General features: G+C 37.4%; 1 protein-coding gene across 4 annotated transcripts in view; it reads left to right on the top strand.

The window, feature by feature from the left end:
• MTHFD1L (methylenetetrahydrofolate dehydrogenase (NADP+ dependent) 1 like) overlaps window positions 1-20,803 on the top strand; it is a 134,922-nt gene that overhangs the window by 19,881 nt on the left and 94,238 nt on the right. For 3 of the 4 annotated variants that reach the window (XM_015858104.2, XM_015858105.2, XM_015858106.2), the window contains exons 10-17: window positions 253-350; window positions 3,309-3,482; window positions 11,505-11,641; window positions 13,458-13,504; window positions 15,443-15,550; window positions 16,355-16,429; window positions 17,825-17,927; window positions 19,671-19,747. In XM_015858104.2, the coding sequence (XP_015713590.1) occupies window positions 253-350; window positions 3,309-3,482; window positions 11,505-11,641; window positions 13,458-13,504; window positions 15,443-15,550; window positions 16,355-16,429; window positions 17,825-17,927; window positions 19,671-19,747 (819 nt within the window). Of the gene's footprint in view, window positions 1-252; window positions 351-3,308; window positions 3,483-11,504; window positions 11,642-12,910; window positions 13,007-13,457; window positions 13,505-15,442; window positions 15,551-16,354; window positions 16,430-17,824; window positions 17,928-19,670; window positions 19,748-20,803 lie in introns of those variants that run through there. The other variant, XM_032443926.1, reaches the window with a different exon arrangement.

A 20,803-nucleotide genomic window follows, 5' to 3' on the forward strand; every position in this document is an offset into this window, starting at 1 on the left:
TCTTTTTTTCTGCCACTTACTGTGTTAATAACATTGTCTCCTTTTGAAATCTGAACAAACAATGGCACAGCCATGGAGCAGCAGTTGTTTTTTCTTTCATCTTGAAACCATGAGATGGAACATTTATGTGTTTTGTTTTTTTATTAGCTTTTGCCATAAAAGGTTATTTTGACTTCCTCTTGACATCATTTGGAATTAGCATTCAGTATTTATGGTGCAGCTGGTGTGTGCTGATTTCTTGTTTAAAAACAGAACATGGTAAAAAATACAGAGCGATGGATCCAATCCCAGCAGCTCAGGAAGTGGGATCTCCGCTGCTTGAAGCTTCAGCCCCTCTCACCAGTGCCTAGGTAATAAATGGTTTTGTTTTTGTTGTTCTTTTGTTTATTTTATTTAAAAAAAAAAAAAAAAAAAAAAGCAAAGTGTTAAATGTGTTAATAAACCTAAATATATTCCATATCTAAGTTTTAGTCTGCTTATCTCATCCGCAAAAAAAAACCTCTTCAGAAAGCACTGTCACCCCTCTCTATGGCAATGTGTGTTTATTGTACATGTATATGCATATTTAGCATACAATGCTATAAAGTACAACTTGTTGTAGGACTTCCATTTCTTTGATTACTCTGTAGCTTTGTGTCTCTTTCTCCTTTTAAATATAACATACAATATCAGATGGAAGGTATCTTGCAATAAAATACAATCTTATAGCAGTACACAGCATTGCGTGGAAGCAGATGGAGTTTTCATTGAAAATGAGGAAAGCTGCTAAAGTGCTAAATCTAGGAACATCTGCTTTTTGATTTCTGTGAGAACTGGGTGTTAATTGAAGTGTTTCCAAAGGTTTTGGAAACAAATGGAGGATTTTCATGCAGAAAGCAATCTCCATGACATAGGCTGAGTAGATGTAGATCCTTCCCCACATCTCTTAAATCTTACATTTCATAAATTATGATTTGATGCTTGCAATAATGTACTCCTTGGTTAACAGTTCTCATTCATGCAAGAAGAACCAACATTGCAGATTTGCAGCTTAATACTGAATGACGTACCTTACTGAATAATTTCAGTATTTCAAATACGTATGTAAGCATATAACTATAAACTAAGTGAGCTAGCAGTAAGTGTAGTGTTCTAAAGGTCAATTATAATCAGGTCTTTAATTTCATGTGTTTTAGAAAAGACATTTCATCTGGAAATGTACACTAACATAACGTTTTGTTTGTGTTGTTGAAGGTTCCTAAGGGAACTTCAGATGAGGAAATGACAACAGCAGTGGTTTGAGCCAGGGAGAACAGTTGGCATCCATTTTACTTGACAAATATTTGTAATTTATATATCTAAAAATCCATTCTTTCAACTTAATTAAAATTGTGCAGTTTATCGGTTTTACTCCTTCCAATTTCTGCTAGTTGTGGCTCCTGCAGGATGGGAAAAGTCCTAATTGCCTGAGAGAGGGCAGTGTTTGTGGCAAGAGAGCTGAGGGAAATAGGAAGGGCTGAGAGTGCTGCAGAGAGTCTTGAGATTTGAAACAATAGCATCTGTCTTTTAGTAAGGAGAAAGATTTTATTTAGTCGGAAGTTTGTTTGTTGTGTTGTGTTGGATTTTTTTAAAGTAACAACAAAAACCAGCATGTTCACTTTCTGTCATGCAAGTCTACACCCTTCTTCCCTTGCTGAATACATCAATTGCTTGATTGAAAAAAATAGGTCACTGTACAGTTTTTCTTTGTTTTAACCTTCAAGGGACCACAGTGCCACCACCTAACTAATGTCTCTTCGGTACTCAAGTTGTTTTTATAGACATAGTTTGAAGAAAGCTAAGTATTCTTTCTGCATCTTGTGATGTTTGTAAAACACTAAACCATGTGCTCTTTATACGTTTTTATGGCTAATTGTGATTGAAGAAATGCATAAGAGAGCTGAAGGTATATCCTCCTATGCAAGAGGATGTGCTTGGTATGCCCTTGGAAGTGGTCAGATCCCAGCTGAGTCCATGCAGCAAAAGGATCTGCGGCCCACTGAGTGCTATGGTTGAGTAGCTACTTGCCCTATTGTATTTGACTGTCTCAGATAGGATGATTTCTACCTTTGCATGTAATTGAACAATGGTCACAGTTTAGGTTATCAATATCTTCAAAGAAATGCATGCAATTAAGCTGACGCAAACTGATGGTTTGCTGGTGGATGCGCAACAGCTAAATCCATGCTTGGAGCTGAGGTTTGGCAGTAGTTCTGTGTTAATCTGTGGATATTTGAGGTCTTGCTGACTGTTTGAAAGTCCTGGACATTAGCTTTGATGCTGTTGCCAGATTATGTCTTAAAAATATTGTGATCAACCAAGACTACAGGAAGAAGTTTAGCCCGGATAGGCTGAAAGTAATTAATCTCTTGGTAATTTTTTTTAGCCAATTTTCATGGTGGTGCAAGCAATTCAAAGCTAAGGGAGATGACTCTTCAAATCTTGTGTGCCTGACCCTGGGCACTACTGCTTCTGGAGCTCACAGCTGCTAAGTGCTTTTGGGAGCTGCAGGGAAAACTAGTTTGAATTCATACAATAAAAATCCATGGAGAAATGTTATATCCAAAGAATCCAGGTGGTCTAGGTCAGGAACTGTGGATGCCTAGTGTCCGCAGGCTGTAACCACCTTCCCTCAGGAAGCACTTGCTCCATGTCCTTCCTCTTTTTCAGGCTGCCACTTGCAGTCCTTGTAGGAAGTAGTTTATAAGCTCAATGCACTTCTGTTCTGAATCCTGTGCATTAACCGTCTGATATGTGGCAGCTTTCAACTTATCTGCTTTAAAGTTCCAGCTCCTCATGGGGGAGTAGCGAGGCTTAGGTCACTTGGCAGTGCCCTCTGATGAAAGGCACAACATGCACAGGTTTAACTAATGTGTTTATGTGATTCTTGGCCAAGCAACATATGTGCTTTTTACTGAAGTGTATGTGCTACATGCACTTCTTGGTAGGGAGGAGAAGAAAAACACAAACAGAAACATTCATTCCATTAGGATGTGCTGGACCGTCCAGAAGATAGTCTCTAACTTGAGATGAAAGCATTATGTAGTCTTTGGAATCTGATTAAATGAGAGAACACTGTGAAAGTATAACAATTAACAAACACTGCATGTGATTTTCAATATTATACTAGGTGTAGCCGATGTTTAGATTTGGTTAATAAAATGTGAGAGAAGATTGAAAAACTGATTACAATAACCCCATTGTTGGAGTATTTGCTGTTGTTTTGTGTTCTGTCGTCGACCACCTAAGCTGAGACAAATCTCCTGGCTCCTATTTGTTTTCTTTTCCAGCGATATTGAGATTTCCCGAGCGCAGAGTCCAAAAGCTGTTGATGTACTTGCCAAGGAGATAGGATTGCTTACAGATGAAATTGAAATCTATGGCCAAACCAAAGCCAAAGTACGTTTGTCCCTGCTGGAAAGGTTAAAGGATCAACCAGATGGAAAATATGTTCTAGTTGCTGGGTAAGAATGCGCAGTAATGTGATTAATGTACACCCTTTCCACTCATATTAATATAAACATGCAGCTTACATCTTTGATATACTGCATGAATAAAACCCCTGACTGTTTGGCTGTATTTTTTTTTCTGCTCTGAAAGCATGTTGTTTTTGATTTATTTCTTTTTTTTAACTAATGCAACTTTTCTGTTACTATGGAAGTATATTCTCTAAAGGTAGTTTTTTTCTAAGTTTCTTAATCTTGTCTGCTGTTGTGTGTTTTCTTATTGCTTTATAAGCATGTTAAATGTTTAACTTGAGTATTTAAGTTTGTGTGTGTTGTGGCTGTTTATAAACAAACTTTAGCAGAAGCTGCCTGCTAATCTTTTGATATTAACAACAAATACCTTTTTTATTGAAAAATAGATTACATATTTAAATAAGCCATGTTTTTTGTCCGAAATGTAGACGTGTCTCCAGGCAGGCTTATCCTGCTCTCTGTTCCCAGGATTACAGCAAATACTATGCTCAACAGGACTTATGTGCTTCTTTTCTGAAGAGCTGCTTTTTCTTTTTTCCACTCATTTAGTGACATAACACTTTTTCATTCACCTGGTTTCTTAAGTGGAATCTTCTAATTGTGAACAAATGTTATGGTGTTCATTAATATTTCAAATGAAATTTGTTCTTCATGGTCTGAATGTCAACTGGACATTAGGAAATATTACTTCTTGGAAAGGGTGGTCAGGCACTGGAATGCACTGCCCAGGGGGGTGGTGGAGTCGCCGACGATGGGGGTGTTCAAGAAACGTTTGGATGTTGTGTTGAGGAATATGATTTAGCTGAGAAGTATTGGTGATGGTTGGACTGGATGATCTTATAGGTCTTTTCCAAACTTGATAATTCTGTGATTCTGTGAATAAATCTTTAGAGTTGCTTCTTTGTAAATAAAACCAGTTGGATTTCAAATATATAGCTTTAGACTAATCCAGAAGGAGAAAGCTGTTCTTAACTAGTTTAATCTACCTGTTCCTCAGTCAGATAGTGTTTAGCAAACTGTTTGCTGTAGTACCTTCATGTTTTAGTACCTTTCTGTGGAGACTGCCTGTATTTCTGGCATTGTCTGAAGTGGATCTATTGTAGACTTAGAGTTCTAATGTTATAAAGCTGAGGAAAATTAGTCATGAAGCTGTCTTCAAACCTATATTATAGAACAGAAATATATAAAGATGTTCCTGGAGGACTTTGGAGAAGTTATTTAAGATATGGAAAAAATATCTGGTTGAGCCAGTTCTCTATTTTGGTAGACTTTTATCTTTTGTTTTCTTGAGACTGAATTGCAGTATGGGCCTTCTCTTCTGAAGGAGTTCAAAGTTTGAAATATTGTACCTATTAAAAAATGTATCCAGTGTGTGTTCATGTGTTCTCAGCTGTTCTTGTTTGCTAATTGGCTGTGGCAGAAAGCCATTTTAACAAAGCTGAGGAGCTGCATCTGGTGAGAGAATGTTTAGTACAATGAAGACTGAACACCACTTGGATATAGAAACTGAAGCAAAACAATACTTTCATTTGTTTTCTTCAGGCTCTACCTGCCTAGGCAAGGTCAACTAAAACTTGTCAGCTGGGTTCTTAATGTAGGCTTACCATAAGTACAGATAATTAGAAACTATTTTAGAAAGCTGCACTGTATAGGTTTTCAGCCTAATTTATCAAGACTTCACAGGAAACATTTAAGATACATATGCTTATACTTCTGAGTCTTTAGACTGATGGATGTATTAACTGTGTATGATGAGGGTGTATGATGGAGGTGTCCCTGCCTATAGTGGTGGGTTGGAACTAGATCATCTTAAAGGTCCCTTCCAACCCAAACCATTCTATGATTCTATGTCAACTTTTCGTAAGCAAAGGAAGTGAAAAGCATGTGTGTGTGTCTTCAGCAATGTGGAGAGTATCCATCTATCCATGATGCAGCCATAGACATTTGTGCCTGTAATAGAGCATAAGTGTTTCATGATGTCTAGGAGTTATGAATATATCATGCAAATACTTTTTTAGTTTATTCCTTGTTGTTGATCTGAATAGCGACCAAGTTATATATTTTGATTTACAGGAATGGTTAACTTTTTTAAAACATCGCTACTCATTCAGAAGTTTTACAGGCAGTTTCTGAGTGCACACAAGTACAATTAAATGCAATGCTTATTTGGTGTGCTGAAAAATCAGTTTGGTTCAAGTTAATTTACTCAATAATTCAGATGAAGACGTTCCTCAGTAAATTCCATTTTTGTCTGTGTTGAGAGCATTATTCCTTCCCCCTCCTTGCTTTTTTTTTTCTTTTAAATTCTTATCTCTTACTACTTTTTTTTTTTTTTTTTTTTTTTTGCGTGTGTATGGTTGTAATTTGCTGTAGAACTCATTCAGAGGCATTGGGGTCAGACTCACTCTTATCTTGGAGTAATTAGCTTCTCTGCATCAACTGCCAACGTTCAGACTTTTAGAATGCTAAAACAAATTCTGTTGTGGGATATGTTAACTTAAACTGCTTCCCATTCATTGCACAATGTGAATATGCAAATGAACAAAGCTTGTGCATGACATAGTAGCTACATTTCGTGTCCAGGGTAACTGGTTCATGCATTCAAGCATGTAGACTGTGTAATGGTAAACACAACATGAAACCTTCATATAAAATGTGTTGCACTCTGTGTGTCTTTCAATCACTTGTTTTAAATGCAATGATGAAATATAATGTTTGGGTTTTTTTTTTCTTGGCAAGAAGTATGTTGGTTTTTGAATGCTGAAAAACTTAAAATTAATGTTTTTTCCTAAATTTAATAGATTGTTTTGTGATGAACCAGCTTTTTTGTAAGATAAAAATGCACTTGAGTAAGTGCTGGCTTAATGCTTGTTGAAGCTGTATGATGGTAACTATTTTGGGAACAGAATTTCAGATTTGGAATTGAATTTACTGTGGGTAGGTATGTATTGGATTGTATTTTTGCTCACTGTATTTCTTGGCCCAGAAGTGCTTAAAAGAAAAGATGTAGACATACAGGAAAAAAGAAAAATATGGGGAAGAATAAATAGTGCATCAACACAATGGTATTTTTTTCTGAAACAATTGACAATCCAAAGTAAAGTCATGGCTGAGACCATAATGTATTTGTAGTATCATTGAGTAGGTGCTGATGGGGATTATCTTCTCTGAAGCCTTATTGACTATTGAGAGATTGTATTGTGAATTCTTCAGTCTTTCACTGGTCTTGTTCAGTCATTGTAGTTCAACAGCTATCACTGTACTCCGTAGTTGGAAGCTCCAGTCTCATTTTAGAGATGACACTGCAGTGTTGTCATGCTGTAGGTGACATGAGTTCCAACTCTTCTGTGCTCAGAAATAAATTTTTGACAGTTGTAATCTTGGGCGAGAGATTTATTTAGGTAAGGCTGTTGTTCATGAGAACTCTCTTTCCTACCCCTTGATTGCAAGATTTCACAGGTATCCACATGAAACAATGGAATGGTGAAATCATTACAATGTTTGAAGTAGCTGATTCTGATGAGCTGAAGATAGGAAACTGGAAGAGAAGAGTTGTCACATCCAGTAGAGTTCTTACTGGAAACAGAATTGCTGTGGTAACTGAGGAGGTTACAGCTGGTGCAGTGTATCATTTCACTGTTTGTTTATTTTCTCTTTGTCAGATCTCATGTAGCTTTCCCACAGAAGTAGCTCCACTGTAAGCTAATGTGATGTATAACAAACAAACCAAAAATCTGCATGTTCTTATCTTTGTTTTGATATACATAAAGAGAGAAGGCTTCCCAGTGTTATGGAAAACTCACTTTGCCAGGGAGCTGATGACCACTTGGTAGATTGCAAAGTTAATTTAAGGAGGGAAATGACTGTGAGTTTTCTATGTTTAGACTGAAAACATATTAAAGAAATGTGAAGAAGAATACAAATATAAGTAAAAATCTCTTGACGTTCATTAAAATTTACTGTATTTTAAAGGTTTTTTTTCCCCTAGATTTGCATGAGGTCAAAACATAGCATTGCATATCTGTTTAAAAATGCACAACTGAGCTAAAGTTAGCCTCTGGCGATTGTAATTTTATACTCATGTGAGCTAGTGACCTCAGTTGCAAGTGTGTAGGCTCAGTAGTGTAGCCAGCAAAAACATCTAAATGTCTACAGAACTGTCTAAATGGATTATTTTATTTATAAAAACTGATCAAAGTAGGCCAGGTACAAAAGGGAAGATATTTAAAGTAAACTTTCTAAGGAAATGATTGGAATGGAAATCTGTTTCACTTTTGGGCTTTTTATTTTAACTTTTTAGAGTTGGTTTTTAAAACTGAGGTTGAGGTATCTATTGAAACTATTAAATGACTTTAATTCTTAGTGCATATCCTATAGTCTTTGGACTGCTGTTGAACCTCTCAAAGTCAAAGGTATTCTGCCATGATGTCACATGCGAGATGAGAAGTTGAAGACAAGTGATGGTCTGGACCAAACTCACTTTACTGAATACTGTGATTTGCAGGAGTCCTTGTGATTCGGTAATTCTGTTATGTGGAAAGAGTCTCAAAAGTCAGGTTTCTTTTCTTGACTTATCAGGGATTTGTGCCCATTCCTACCTACTCCAGTGGACAAGAATTCTTGCAAGCGTGTCACCCAGGAGCTGTAGACTAATTAGGGAAGTTTGTTTGCTGGTTTTCTTACTCCATCACAGCTGCCTTTGTACATTTTGAGCATTTAGATCTTCATCTAAGTAACTCTAATTCCACAAAAACTGTGGGTCCCACAATTTCTCAGAAGGGAAGAAAACTGATTAAAACCTATTTGAGGAATACACTGAAAATGTAGACTCTTACAGCCAAGCAGATTTTATATAGTGAAGATTATAATTGCTGTGATATGTAACTGTAGATTTCTGTGTGCTTGCAGGAGTACACTGGGGAGCATAAGCTTGCTTTAATTCAGTTTTTTAACCCTCACTTGTTGATGGTTAGTTCTCTCAGAGCACCACATTCATATTGGGGATGTATTTGGTGCTGAGTACTGGTGTACTGAGAAATCTAGTCATATAGAAAATGACAGACAGGTTAGCAGAGTATTTTAGTAATGTGTCACTTGATGGTGTGGATCTTCTGGAACTATTCTTCATGGAGCTGCCAATGTGCCTTTTGGCTGTGGTTGAAGTATTTACCTTTTTCATTTTCCTTTCCTATACTGAACGGAATGACAGAATTATAGAAGTGTAGGGGCTGGAAGGAACTTCTGAAGATCATCTAGTCCAACCCTCCTGCCAAAGCTGGCTCCCTAGACCAGGTTGCACAGGTAGGCATCCAGGGGGATCTTGGATGTCCCTAGAGAAGGAACCTCCAAAATCCCCTTGGGCAGCCTGTTGCAGTGCTCTGTCACCCTTACTGTGAAGAAGTTAGTATGCACATTTGTGCAGAACTTCCTATGGTTCATTGTGGGGCCATTTCCCCTTCTCCTGTTGCCATGCACTGCTGAAACAAGTCTGGCCTGTCACACGTAACAGTAAACTGTATCTTTAACTTTTTCATGAGAATCGTAAAGTCCCTAGGCTTCTCTGCATGCCAAATTAGTCTGCCCTCAGAGGCATTTGAAAAAGCTAGTGACAATCTCTCTGAATCCCATCAAATGTGAATGATGTTTAAAGATACCAGTTACCATCAACCAGAACCACTGTACAAGTTATAGTTGTTCTGTTATCAGTGTAACTGTTGTATGCACTGAGTCTTTTGATTTTGTGTGAAGTCCTTTTTTTTTTTTTTTTTGCTTAGTTGGCTTAGTTTCACTTTTTTAAAAAACTAATAGCTTTAAGTGTTGTTATCTTGTTAAGTCTTTGAATGAGTGCAGTAATGCCTCAAGATTAGTTTTTTATTATCTAAATCCGGCTTTAGTACACAGGAATAAGAGGATCAAGTGAAAGAGATTATGGCAATAGACAATAGTGAATGAAGCAGTAGAACAAGGAGAAACTATGCTAGTAATGATTTAGAGAGGTTTTGGGCAACCAGTGTTAGAACAGTAGCTAGGGGAGTGAATCTGATTGTGAAAGTAAGTTAATCTGTTTGTGATGTTCTAAAAGAAAGTGTCCCAGGAAGAAAGCAATGATACCAGAAACAGTGGTAGGAAAAATGGAAGTGAGCTGTTTTTTCCCATAGAAAAAAAGATCTTAACTAGGTTTGTCTCTTGTTGCTCACATTACTCCAGACGTGTCTAACAAAGGCTTTGCTGCTGCTGCTTTTTGAAAAATAACGGGATCCAATGATATAATAAATTCATTTGCAACAAGTTAATGTTTGTCATGTGTTCAAATTTTGTAGGACAAAAAATTTTGTCAGTTTGGATTAACTGAACTAAGCTGCATCTTACAGGCAAGGAGACACATGTGACAATTTTCTTAGTGCCGTTATGCAATTTGAATTGTGATCTGAGGACAGCAATGCCTTATGAAAATTACTAGTTGGTAAAGGAAGTGTTTCTAATTAGCACTAGATGTGTTAGGTCAGGTTTTGAAGATGAAATGTGATAAGGGTTACTTTTTTATCTAGGATATGTGTGTATGCTTGTAACTCCTTGGGAATGAAGATTAATTCTTAATGACAGCTTCAGTAAGGTACTTCTCTACTGGTGTTGGAGCCAGCAAAGATAAGAATGATTGCACTTAGCCAAAAAGCAAAACTTCAAAATTTAAATCAGAGTGATGTGTCTGGGGTGGACTAGGGCTTTCTTCTTTTCATGGTCAGAGAGAGAAATGTGCTTCAGATGAATAGCTGGAATGTGCTTTTGAAACTGAGAGGTGCCTTCCTGCTTTAAGAAAAGAAAGAACCATCCCCCACACAGACTTTTAGCATGGATCATGAACAAATATGATGGAAGCAGAGAGGACATCATTTATCCTGACATGTCTTTCATTCACAGAGCCTTTTGCATGTGAATTCAACAGTGACTGTAGAGACCATTCTACTGGTTAAAAAAAAAAGTCATGTACTGAAGCTGAGGGGAGCGCACCCCCTGAGCTGCATCTCTCAGAAGTGATTAGAATGCGAGTTGCTCAGAAAACAGGGAGGTTTTTGTTTGCTTGCTTATTTGTTTTCCATTGTCCGATATACATTATTCTTCTGTCAATCCATAAATATGTTCACTCCTTCATCCATCACCTGAGATGAAGGTCGGAAAGTGACTGTTGAAGCTTTCCACTTCAGAAAGTCAACCATAATTATCTCTTCATTAAAGAGGCAAGCAAAGAGTGTTCGAGTGGAGGTTAGTGTCTCTGGTTTGTGATTGGATGTCTTTCTGAAATACTGTCCTATTCCAGACATGGCTTCTTTGTAGCATGAAGTTTTTGAGCTGTTGCATAGGAGATCAGATTGTAACGGCGGTTGTCCCTCATCACCCTTAAATCTGCAAAAGTATTGAGAAACTTAAATGCAAAATAAATCATGTTTAGTTAAATATACTGACTTTTCTGTCCTGTTTTATTTAAAGAACAGTTGATCTGTCATTGCTGAGTGTTATGATGATGTGTCAGTTAGAGACGGATAGCTAAGCTCTGCAAACAAAAGTGTTGGTTGTTTAATTTAAAATATGTGATTTTTTCATTCATAGTTTCAGCAGTGGGAATAAAATATCTCCTGCATTGCAAAAGAAAAGTATTAATACTTGCCCGGAGTATCTTGATGGATGGTTTGTTAATGAAACTGGTGAGACTTTTGTGCTGTAATGGAAATGTCTAAATTCAATAAATTCTTTTTAGAACTTTTGCCAAAATAATCTTCTCTTTTTCTGCTATCATAGTAAATTGCTTAAATAGAAGACACATGTATATTGGCATTCCAGCTTGAGCTAGGGAATAACATTGTGGCAGTATTTTTGTGGAGATAAAGTAATCTTATTGAAATTTTATTGTACAAATATTCTTCATTGAAATCAAAAGCTGTCAGTTGTGATATCCTTAGCAAGGCTGACATCGGCAAAGAATTCAATTAATCTCTTTCCTTCTTTTGCTAGAATAACCCCTACGCCCCTAGGAGAAGGGAAAAGCACAGTCACAATTGGACTTGTTCAGGCTCTTACTGCACACCTTAAGATTAATTCCTTTGCTTGTCTTAGACAACCTTCCCAAGGACCTACTTTTGGAGTTAAAGGTATGTAATATTTGCGAAGTGCACTATGTGTTTCAGATTAAAAGGAAATACTGCATTTTTCTTAAATCCTTACTTACTTCACTAATGCAGTAGTTTGACTTAATTGTAGCCTATTTTACATAGGTTGCTCTGAAAGTAATGCCTCCCTCCTATTTATTTCTATGGAAACTACAACAGTTACAAAGAGCACAATAACACTATCTGATAGGAAAAATTATTGGCTACAAAAAACTATTTTTCAACATAATCACTACCGTTAGCTATGCCTTTTTGCCAGTGATACACAACAGCTTGCATGTCATGTTTGTAGATATCTGCAACAGTGGGCGCGATCCACTGTTTCACAGCTGCTATGATGGTGTTTTTTATATGATGGTGTTTTTGCACAGTCCAGCTTTGACTGTGCTGACATCCACTGTTTGGTCTCCATGAACATTCATAAGCACAAATGAGTGTCAATAGGTGCACTTTCTTCCACTTGAAGGAATTCAGTGATCTGCATTTGCTTCATACTTGCTTCCATGTCAGATGCCTTTTTGTCAGGCTGCCCCTCTACAGTCATTTGTTACCTGGCAACAAAATGTAATAGAATATTTGTGGGAAGTTTCGACATTTACTTGCCATTCTTCCAACATCTCCCTCTGATATCACAGGTCAACAGGATAAAACAGGAGGCATTTTTTTCAGAGCAACTTTCCTATTTTCAAGTAACTTACAATTGAGGGTTTCTTTCACGCATCTTCCTGTACAAGGTTCATACTTCATGTACTTATGTGTATTGATAATGCATATAAAAGCTAAATGTAATGAAAGACATGGGGATTAATTAGCCAGGAGGTGGCTCTTGTGGGGCGGGAGGTGGCTCTTGTGGGTACACACCTTTCCAGCCTATCCCATCCTTGGAGATGCTCTAAAAGACCTTTCTAAATGTAACTGTTTAACGCTCTTTGAGGAGCAGTCCTAAGTTCACCTACATTGTATTGAAGTAACCAAACCAATGAAGCTGACGGTGATAAGTGTAGCTCTTCTTTGCATGCATTGTATATTTGGCTAGGGCTGAACTTATCAGCTTGAATTGTCCCCCAAATTCTGGGCTGCTGCACTTTTGTCTAGAAGGGCTTGAGGGCCAAGTAAGAGCCAGCTAGAGTTCAAGCTTCTCTTCAATGCTGATTGGAAGTAATAGTCTTTTTTTTTTTTTTTTTTTTTTTTTTTTTTTTTTTTGCCATTTCTTAGCTGAGACTTGTGCCTAACTGGGCTAACGCTCCCCATCTGCTCTACTTTGCTTTGCTGAAGTTTAAATTAACAAGTTTGATTTCAGCTGGAAGGCTCCTGGTGCTTGGTGCTTCTCAACCAAGACTGGTGCATGTGAGTGCATTAATCCCACCACTCAATTTCTGTGTAGGCTGCAGCAAACGCTTTTGCCTGTAGTGTGGAAGGCAGTGGGGAAGGAATGCTCAGGGAAGGGTGTGAAAATTTCATTCAGAAGCAGTGCTTGCTCATGACTACTGTCTTTCCACCCAACTGCTGCATGCACATGACCATGCCCTAACTCTGTAACCCATGTTTAGTCAAAGTCTGGGCCAGCTATTATGTGAAAGCTTTCTTTTCAGTTAAACAATTCCTATTTTATTGCCCGATGAAAAATGCAGAAATTATGGAAATCCTGTTTATTTAGGTACATCATTTATTCCCTAACAGAAATCTGAATACTGAGAAAGCGTGCCTTCAAAACTGTATGCTTTAGTTTTTATGTTTAAGGTGTTGGTTTTTGCGCCCAAGACTGATGCATGATAAGACCACCTGCTTTCTTGTGCAGGTGGAGCAGCTGGTGGTGGATATGCTCAAGTGATTCCCATGGAGGAGGTGAGACAACAATGGAGACAGCAAAACACTGTCCCCTGGGAGGGGTGGGAAGAACAAAGTGTTGGGTGCAGTGTTTGGTCTTTGGTGAGTCTTTCTGGAGAGCTGGTGTGGTCTTTACCATCTTCATGTGGCTGCTCTGAGTTGTGTCGGGACTGTGGCGCAGGGTTGGAAAGCCACTGCACAGTTCTTGTATGTGCTTGTAACATCCCAGCTGTTAATCACTGAATATGAAAGAATTGTTTTTTCATTCTGAATTGATCTGTAACTTTCCTCTACCCACAAGCGAGTGGCTTTCTGTTGAAAATGGTGTTACCACAACTTTTCAAAGACTTCTGGAAATCATGTGGGCTCTTGAAGAATCTGTCTGGGTGGGTGCTTTCAAAATACTCCCACTGTGAAAACAGCAATGTCAGCGAAGCCTTTGTATCCTTTAACACAGCAGTCACCATGCTAAGGCTAAGGGTTCTGCAGACTTACGAATGAGCTGAAATGACCATGTGTTGTGTTCATTGTTAGCTGGTGGTTGCCATCTACACTTGATGCCTCACTCAACCTCTTCTTTGCTTGCCTTTCACATCACTGTGTGCTCAAGGACATGTGCGCACTGTAGCAGACAGTTGACTTTTGTTTTCTGGAGGGTAAAATGCAAGCATGTTCCCTGAGTGAAGAGGCAAATTGGAATGGTTTAGTTCATCTAATGTGTATGTTCACTATGCTTGTTCAGAACTGCACGATGGTTTCGCTCCACTTTGTCTCCTCAGTACAAGGGGAATGTGGACATACTGGTGAGAGTCTAGTGCAGAGCCACAGGAATGACTAAGGGACTAGAGAACCTCTCCTTGAGGAAATGCAGAGTGAGCCAGGACCGTTCTGTCTGTAAAAGAGAAGAGGATGAATCTTATCAATGCATATAAATACGTGAACAGAAGATGCAGAGGAAGTGGAGCTCTTTTCAGTGGTGCCTAATGCCAGGACAAGAAGTAATGGGGATAACTGGAACACGGGAGGTTCCCTCTGGACTTCAGGGAGCATTTCTGTTCCTTGGGAGTGGTGGAACACTGGCACAGGCTGCCTAGTGAGGCTGTGTAATCTCCTCTTTGGTGATTGTTGGTGACATGGAGTTGGTCCTGGGGAAGCAGTTCTGCTTGAGCAGAGGGATTGGACAAATGACATCCAGAGGTCCTTCCCAGCTTGAAACAGAATGTGGTTCTGAGGCAAGAGAATTCCATGCTGATGAAATGCCGTACTGAAAATGCACAGCTGGTCCAGAATACTCATGCAGCATTTGGAAGCCTTTTGCACTTGAGTACAGTCAGTCAAGTGCTGGTGTCAGCTGTTGGTGATGCTTCTTAGCTGTCAGTACTACTACAGTGCAATTAAAACTGACCTTCCATATCTTTGTGTCAGATAGATACGAAAACTAAAATGTCTATGTAAAACAAGCCCTGATCTAATCTAAATGGCCCATTTCAGTTTTTTACCCACAACTTTGTTGGACAAACTTTGCATCAGCAAATTTTGTGCCTGGTTCTGCCTGTGACTTGCAGAAAGCTGACATGAAATCAGAAAGCCAGCAGGCATTGTATTCTTTGGGGGATTTGGCAAAAACCTGCTCAACTGATCCAGGTCACGTTCATGCTGCTGGTAGAAAACTGATTTAGTATCAGCAGAATAGAACTGACTTTAATGGGTCATTTAGGAAAGAATTAAAACATCTATGGCTTTGTTTGACTAAACTGAGGGTAGCTGACCAAGTACTTGGGTGAAAACAAGTCCTTCCTACAGCTCAGTGCATTCTCAGCCTGTGATGTTGAGGGAGACTAATTTCAGCTGCTACCTCAAGGGTATGGTGGTATTTTTTCTTCAATAAATGTCTGAGATTAATAGGTGGAGTTAAAAACCTTTTATTAAAAGAAGTTTGTAATTTTCACTGTCTAGTTCAATCTTCATTTGACTGGAGACATTCATGCGATAACTGCTGCAAATAATTTGCTGGCTGCTGCTATTGATGCTAGGATCTTGCATGAGAACACTCAATCCGATAAGGTGAGAATTGTTTTCTAATGACAACACTATATTTTTTTCTTTTCATTTTTTCATAAATTGCATTTCAAATTATGTAAGTTGGCTGTCTTTGTATTTTCACTGAGTGAATGGAAACAATTGCTGAAGCCATACTGTATTCTGCTGGGAAATACTGCTTATAGAATATACTTTTCTGGCAAACATCTATCATAAGACAGTCTGAAGATAAGAATCTTCTGTCCAGAAAATTATCAGCTGTTTCAGACTGTACTAGAGAGTCTACTGAAATATATTTTCTCTACATATCTTTTTTTAATAATTCATACAGTCGTTTAAACTTAAAAATTGTCCTTCTGATACAAAGTTATGAGTGATAAAGAAGATGTAGTAAATATAAACTAGATCCTCTTCTCTCTACTAAGTCTTTTTGTCGTGTTAAAACAAAAGCTAACTTGAGTATTTAGAGGGAGAAAATAAAGAAATTGCATCTTATTCTTTTTTTTTTTTCTTCCAACTGAGCTAACCTACAAATAATAGTTACAATTTGAGTAATTTGGCCCTTTTTTGGAATTTTAAAGGATTCCAACTTTCAAAACTAATGAGTATTTTTTCTGTGAGACCTAGAAACACAGCGATTTTGATAATTGAATTTAGGCTATTAGATAAAAGGCATTGTTTAAAAGCCTACTACCTTCTCAGAACTCTTTCAAATCAGAAGTCCACAGCTTCTGTTGTTGAGAAATTCATACTGAGACTAATCTAAATAAAAGAAAAAGAACTTCTTATTTTAAAAACTAATTCTTTTCTTTGTATTTTTTTTTCTAGGCCTTATATAATAGGCTTGTTCCAGTAGTTAAAGGTGTGAGAGGATTTTCTTCTATTCAGCTTGCGCGTCTGAGAGTAAGTTGTTAATATTGTTTCTCTTTAATTGTGGGATGTCTTTATGAAGGATTCTGTTGTGCAGTTGGGAAATTATTTGACATGAGGGGCCAAGTTTGTATGAAACTCCCATGAGTTTATTAAGTCCAGGCTCTTTCAAAAAGCATCCTCTCTAAAGTAATAGCATCTGGGTCTGATATTATTGTCATAACTAGCATTTTTACTATTATTTTCTCCTGAAATAAACCAATAATGTTTTTCAAGCATAGTGTCTTTACGTATATTAGAGTTTTAAAATACTTTTCCTATTATAGTAAAGTCATATTTGAAAGGATGTTGCAATATTTTCTGATTTTGAAAAGTTTATTATAGCATATACTGATGGGATTTTGTTGATGACTATTTGACAGTGTTCTTTCTGAGGGACAGAATTATATTTGTTTGCATAGTATTTCTGCATCCTGTTGTGCTTCCATAAGAAATTCATATGCAATTCACACATGAATAATGTATCCAGTTTTCAAACTGCCATTCAAATAAATAAGTAACCAACAATACAATCATAACTAGTGTTAAGGAGAGAAAATACTAACCCCTTAACACAAACCTCAAGAACAACTTCATTCTTCTATGTCCATTTCCATGATTATTGTTGGTTTTTCAGTCCTGCTCAGTGTTGTTTCAGAGCCACTGGATGGCAATGGATAGCTGCCAAGTGCATGCAGAGCTGCACTTGGAATTAGGGGGTGAAAAGGAGGATAAAGGTAATACCAGCTTCTGTTGCTTAAAAGTACTTTGTGCTGCCTGGTTAATTCACTGGGGAATGCTTCCTATTGCCAGAAAAAAAATGTTGAAGACTGCAGTTCTTAAAAACAATTTACTAATTCATACATCTTTATGTAGAATCACCTAAAAAATGTTGGGTGTTGCTGAAATCCTGAATCTATAAAAACCAAGATATATTGGCTAATTCATTATACATCACTGAATTTATGGCCTATCCAAGCAGAATTTTTTATTTCATTCAAAGGTGATTCATTCAAGATGATACATGGGATGTTTCTGTCAAAGATTTTCACAACCTCTAGAGCAAGCAGTTAATAATCTTTTTTTATTAGTGACTGGTAAGGTTGAATTTTCCCTTTGGTTTACACTGAGAGTTTCTTCTGTATCAGAACGAGATCTCTCATCTACTTGTCTATGAGTATTCATCCTTTTTAATTGCATTTCTTTATCACCAATGTTCCTGTTTTACTTAGATGCCTCCCTATGTGCTTTTTTAAAAAAGAAAGGGTTGATCCTGACTTGCTACTTTCACAAGTGCATTCATAATGTGGGTGAAGTAAGCCACAGCAGCTATACCATTTGAAGCAAAATAGCCATTTATTTGCTTTTCTTCAACTACTTCTTCTGTAGAGACTGGGAATAAATAAGACTGATCCTGAGACTTTAACAGAAGAAGAGATCAGTAGATTTGTGCGCCTTGATATTGACCCTTCTACCATAACATGGCAAAGAGGTATGTAATCAGGAAGCTGCACTTCAGCTTGGCAATTGTACCATTTGCTCAGTGCTACCTGAATCAGAGCTATCTGCACTGTGAATCTAAGAACAACTCACTTACAAGAGAGAAATCGAGGTACAGAGCAAATATAGAAGCAGTATATTGCTCTTTATAATTTGGTTAAATATCTGCTGCAATTCAAGAGACTTCACTAATATTCTGAAGGATAGATTGTGACAGTGTAAATATGTCCCTTGACTCCCTCACATATTAAAGCATGTTAAAACTGTATTTTCTGTGTATTTCACAAATCTTATCTTTCTTTTATTAACTGTCTGTAATGGTTATGGAATTGTTTGTAAGTTTTTATATGTTTTATTCTGCCTTTTCTATTAGTATTGTAGTATTTTAAAATATACAAATAGAAACTAAAAGGAATTAACCAAATCTGTGTTGTATCACCCCTTAAATGGAATTCCTGTGAAAATCAAGGACTTAAGTACCATGTAGAGGGTTGAAAGCATATATGGTAATTATGAAAGCTCCATGAGAAGTGCCCAGTAAGAGGAAGTGGCCAGCATACTCACAGCACTGAATTCGGACGTGTGTAGGATTGCGAGTCAAAGTCCCTCTTCTGTAATTACGTTGTCCTGTACTCGACAAACAAATTTGTTACTCTCCAAAAACAGCAGGAAAAGAGGGAGGACATGGTGTATCTAATCTTTTATACAGACAACCTCTTTGGATATCCTTGATTCTCAGCCTTGAAATGAACAGGATTTTGATCTACATCTACCACAAGAATGACATAATGCAAGCTAGAGATTGAGCTGCTCGAGAGTAGCTTCCATCCTTTCTTTTGTAGAGCTACAGAACCCTTAAGAAAGATGGGGTCTGTTTTTATATGCTACAGAGATTTTGTATTCTGTAGGGATTGCCCCTTCTGGGCATGACAGATCTTGGAGTTCAGTCTCTCTTTCTAACAGAAACATCCTCCCGGTGTTTCCTCCTTAGAAACATGCTGATACATTCTCAGCAGATGAGTGCTTTTGATGATTCCCCCTCCTTTTTGTATTCCTACTAAAGCATGTCTGAAGTTGCATGTCGTCAGTGCATAACGTGGATTGCTGTGATTGTTAGTGAAGTTAGCAGTTCCACAGGACGATTTGGGCATGCCCTTGTAATACTTAGTCTTTCCAGTTTAGAAAGACAGTTGTCTAAAATTGAAGTTGTACTCAACAGCAGATGGTTGGTCCTGGCAATTGAAAAAAAACTTCCTTTGAAAACTGTGCAGCTGAATATGGAGTTACTGTGCAAGAATGTAACTTGTGTGGAGGAACCAATGTGACAACAATTATCATCCCTTAAAAGAGAAACAGAACAAGGTTAAGTGGTCTTAAGAATCGATTCTTTACAAGTTAAGAAAGAAGCAAGTGATGTGAGGTAGGTCTGAGGTGCATTGTAGCTATAAAGGGAGATTTTTCATACATTAGTAAGGTATTAAGTGCAGTAGAATGTTGAGTACCTGTTAGCTGAAAATCTTGTTCAGAAAAATTGTGCTTTAGTTGTTTCAACCTGTTATCTAATGGTATCAAGTAGAAGGCAGAAACCATGTCAGTGCCAATGCTGACATGAGAAAGAATGTTAAGCAGTGCTTTTCAAGCAGCTGAATCTTACATACGTAACAACAGGTATGCCTGACAATATTGCAGATCTCCTAGTCGTTGTTAATATGTTTTGCTATTTGCTTTTTTTCAGTTGTGGATACAAATGACAGATTCTTACGCAAGATAACTGTTGGCCAGGCAAATACAGAAAAAGGATTTGTCCGTCAGGTATGTACAAGTAGTTAATACATCACATTTTGGACAGGCTTTGCTTCAGAGGCTGAGATGTTTGTTATCCTGTAATTATTTCAATGTGTCTCTGAATTGCAGTGCTAACATCTGTTGATACTGTATAGCATTCTTGCAGTGCATCTGATTGTGTTAATGAGTAACTGAAGTTTCAGGAACAGAAATCAGTGTTTATTGTACAAAGTGTTGAAAGAACCTGAAAAAAAAATTGTTAGCAGTTCAACCATGTCTTCTTATGAATATAAAAGGTATGTTCGCCTTTTATAAGGTTAATCTGTACCACTTTTTTATTTTATTTTTATTTTATAATCCCTCATAGCATGTATGTAATTTACATTACATTTAAATTTAGTGTTTAAAAAAAAACGTTAGAGAAGAGGGGGAGCACCATATGTTATTGGTCCAATTAGTGAGGTTTAAAAATGACCATTCACTTTTTATTGAAGTTTTCATTTTCCTATCATGCATCTCAGCTTTGGAATGTAAAAATGTAAGAACTTGGAGCATAAAAATGTTGTCTTGAAGGTGTCATTCTGAAAATAATGGGTGTACTTTTCAGCAGTGTATAAAGCTAACCTATGTTACCATATGAGAGCTTCTGGAAGTTTTTTAGAGTCTTACTGATAACTTGAAAGCCAGATTTTACTGACTCTATCTGATGAACAAGTATTCATGGTGTGGTTTGGGCAAATCCATCTGTGAAGCAACGCAATGTGGAATAGCTCTGCCAGGTGGAACAGGGTCATTGCAATGATGTGAAGCTGCTGCTAAATAGATGATGATTGAATCTAGCAGCCTGGATAATGAAATTCATATTCTGACTGTTATTCAATGAAATAAGTAGTTATAGTGGCGTAGATAAAGTTTTTCTTCTTTTTGGAACTCTTATCTACTTTGTAATTTCAGACCTTCACTGAGCTTTGTGCCTAAATAAAGAGAGCAAAAAATAGTGCTAATGTTTTTGCTCAATTCAGTATGTAAGACAGTCAAACCAGAAGGAGAAATTGAAAGGAAATGCTTATTTCTTTTGGTTTT

This window comes from Coturnix japonica, chromosome 3 (assembly GCF_001577835.2).
Source record: "Coturnix japonica isolate 7356 chromosome 3, Coturnix japonica 2.1, whole genome shotgun sequence".
In the NCBI taxonomy this organism is placed as follows: domain Eukaryota; kingdom Metazoa; phylum Chordata; class Aves; order Galliformes; family Phasianidae; genus Coturnix; species Coturnix japonica.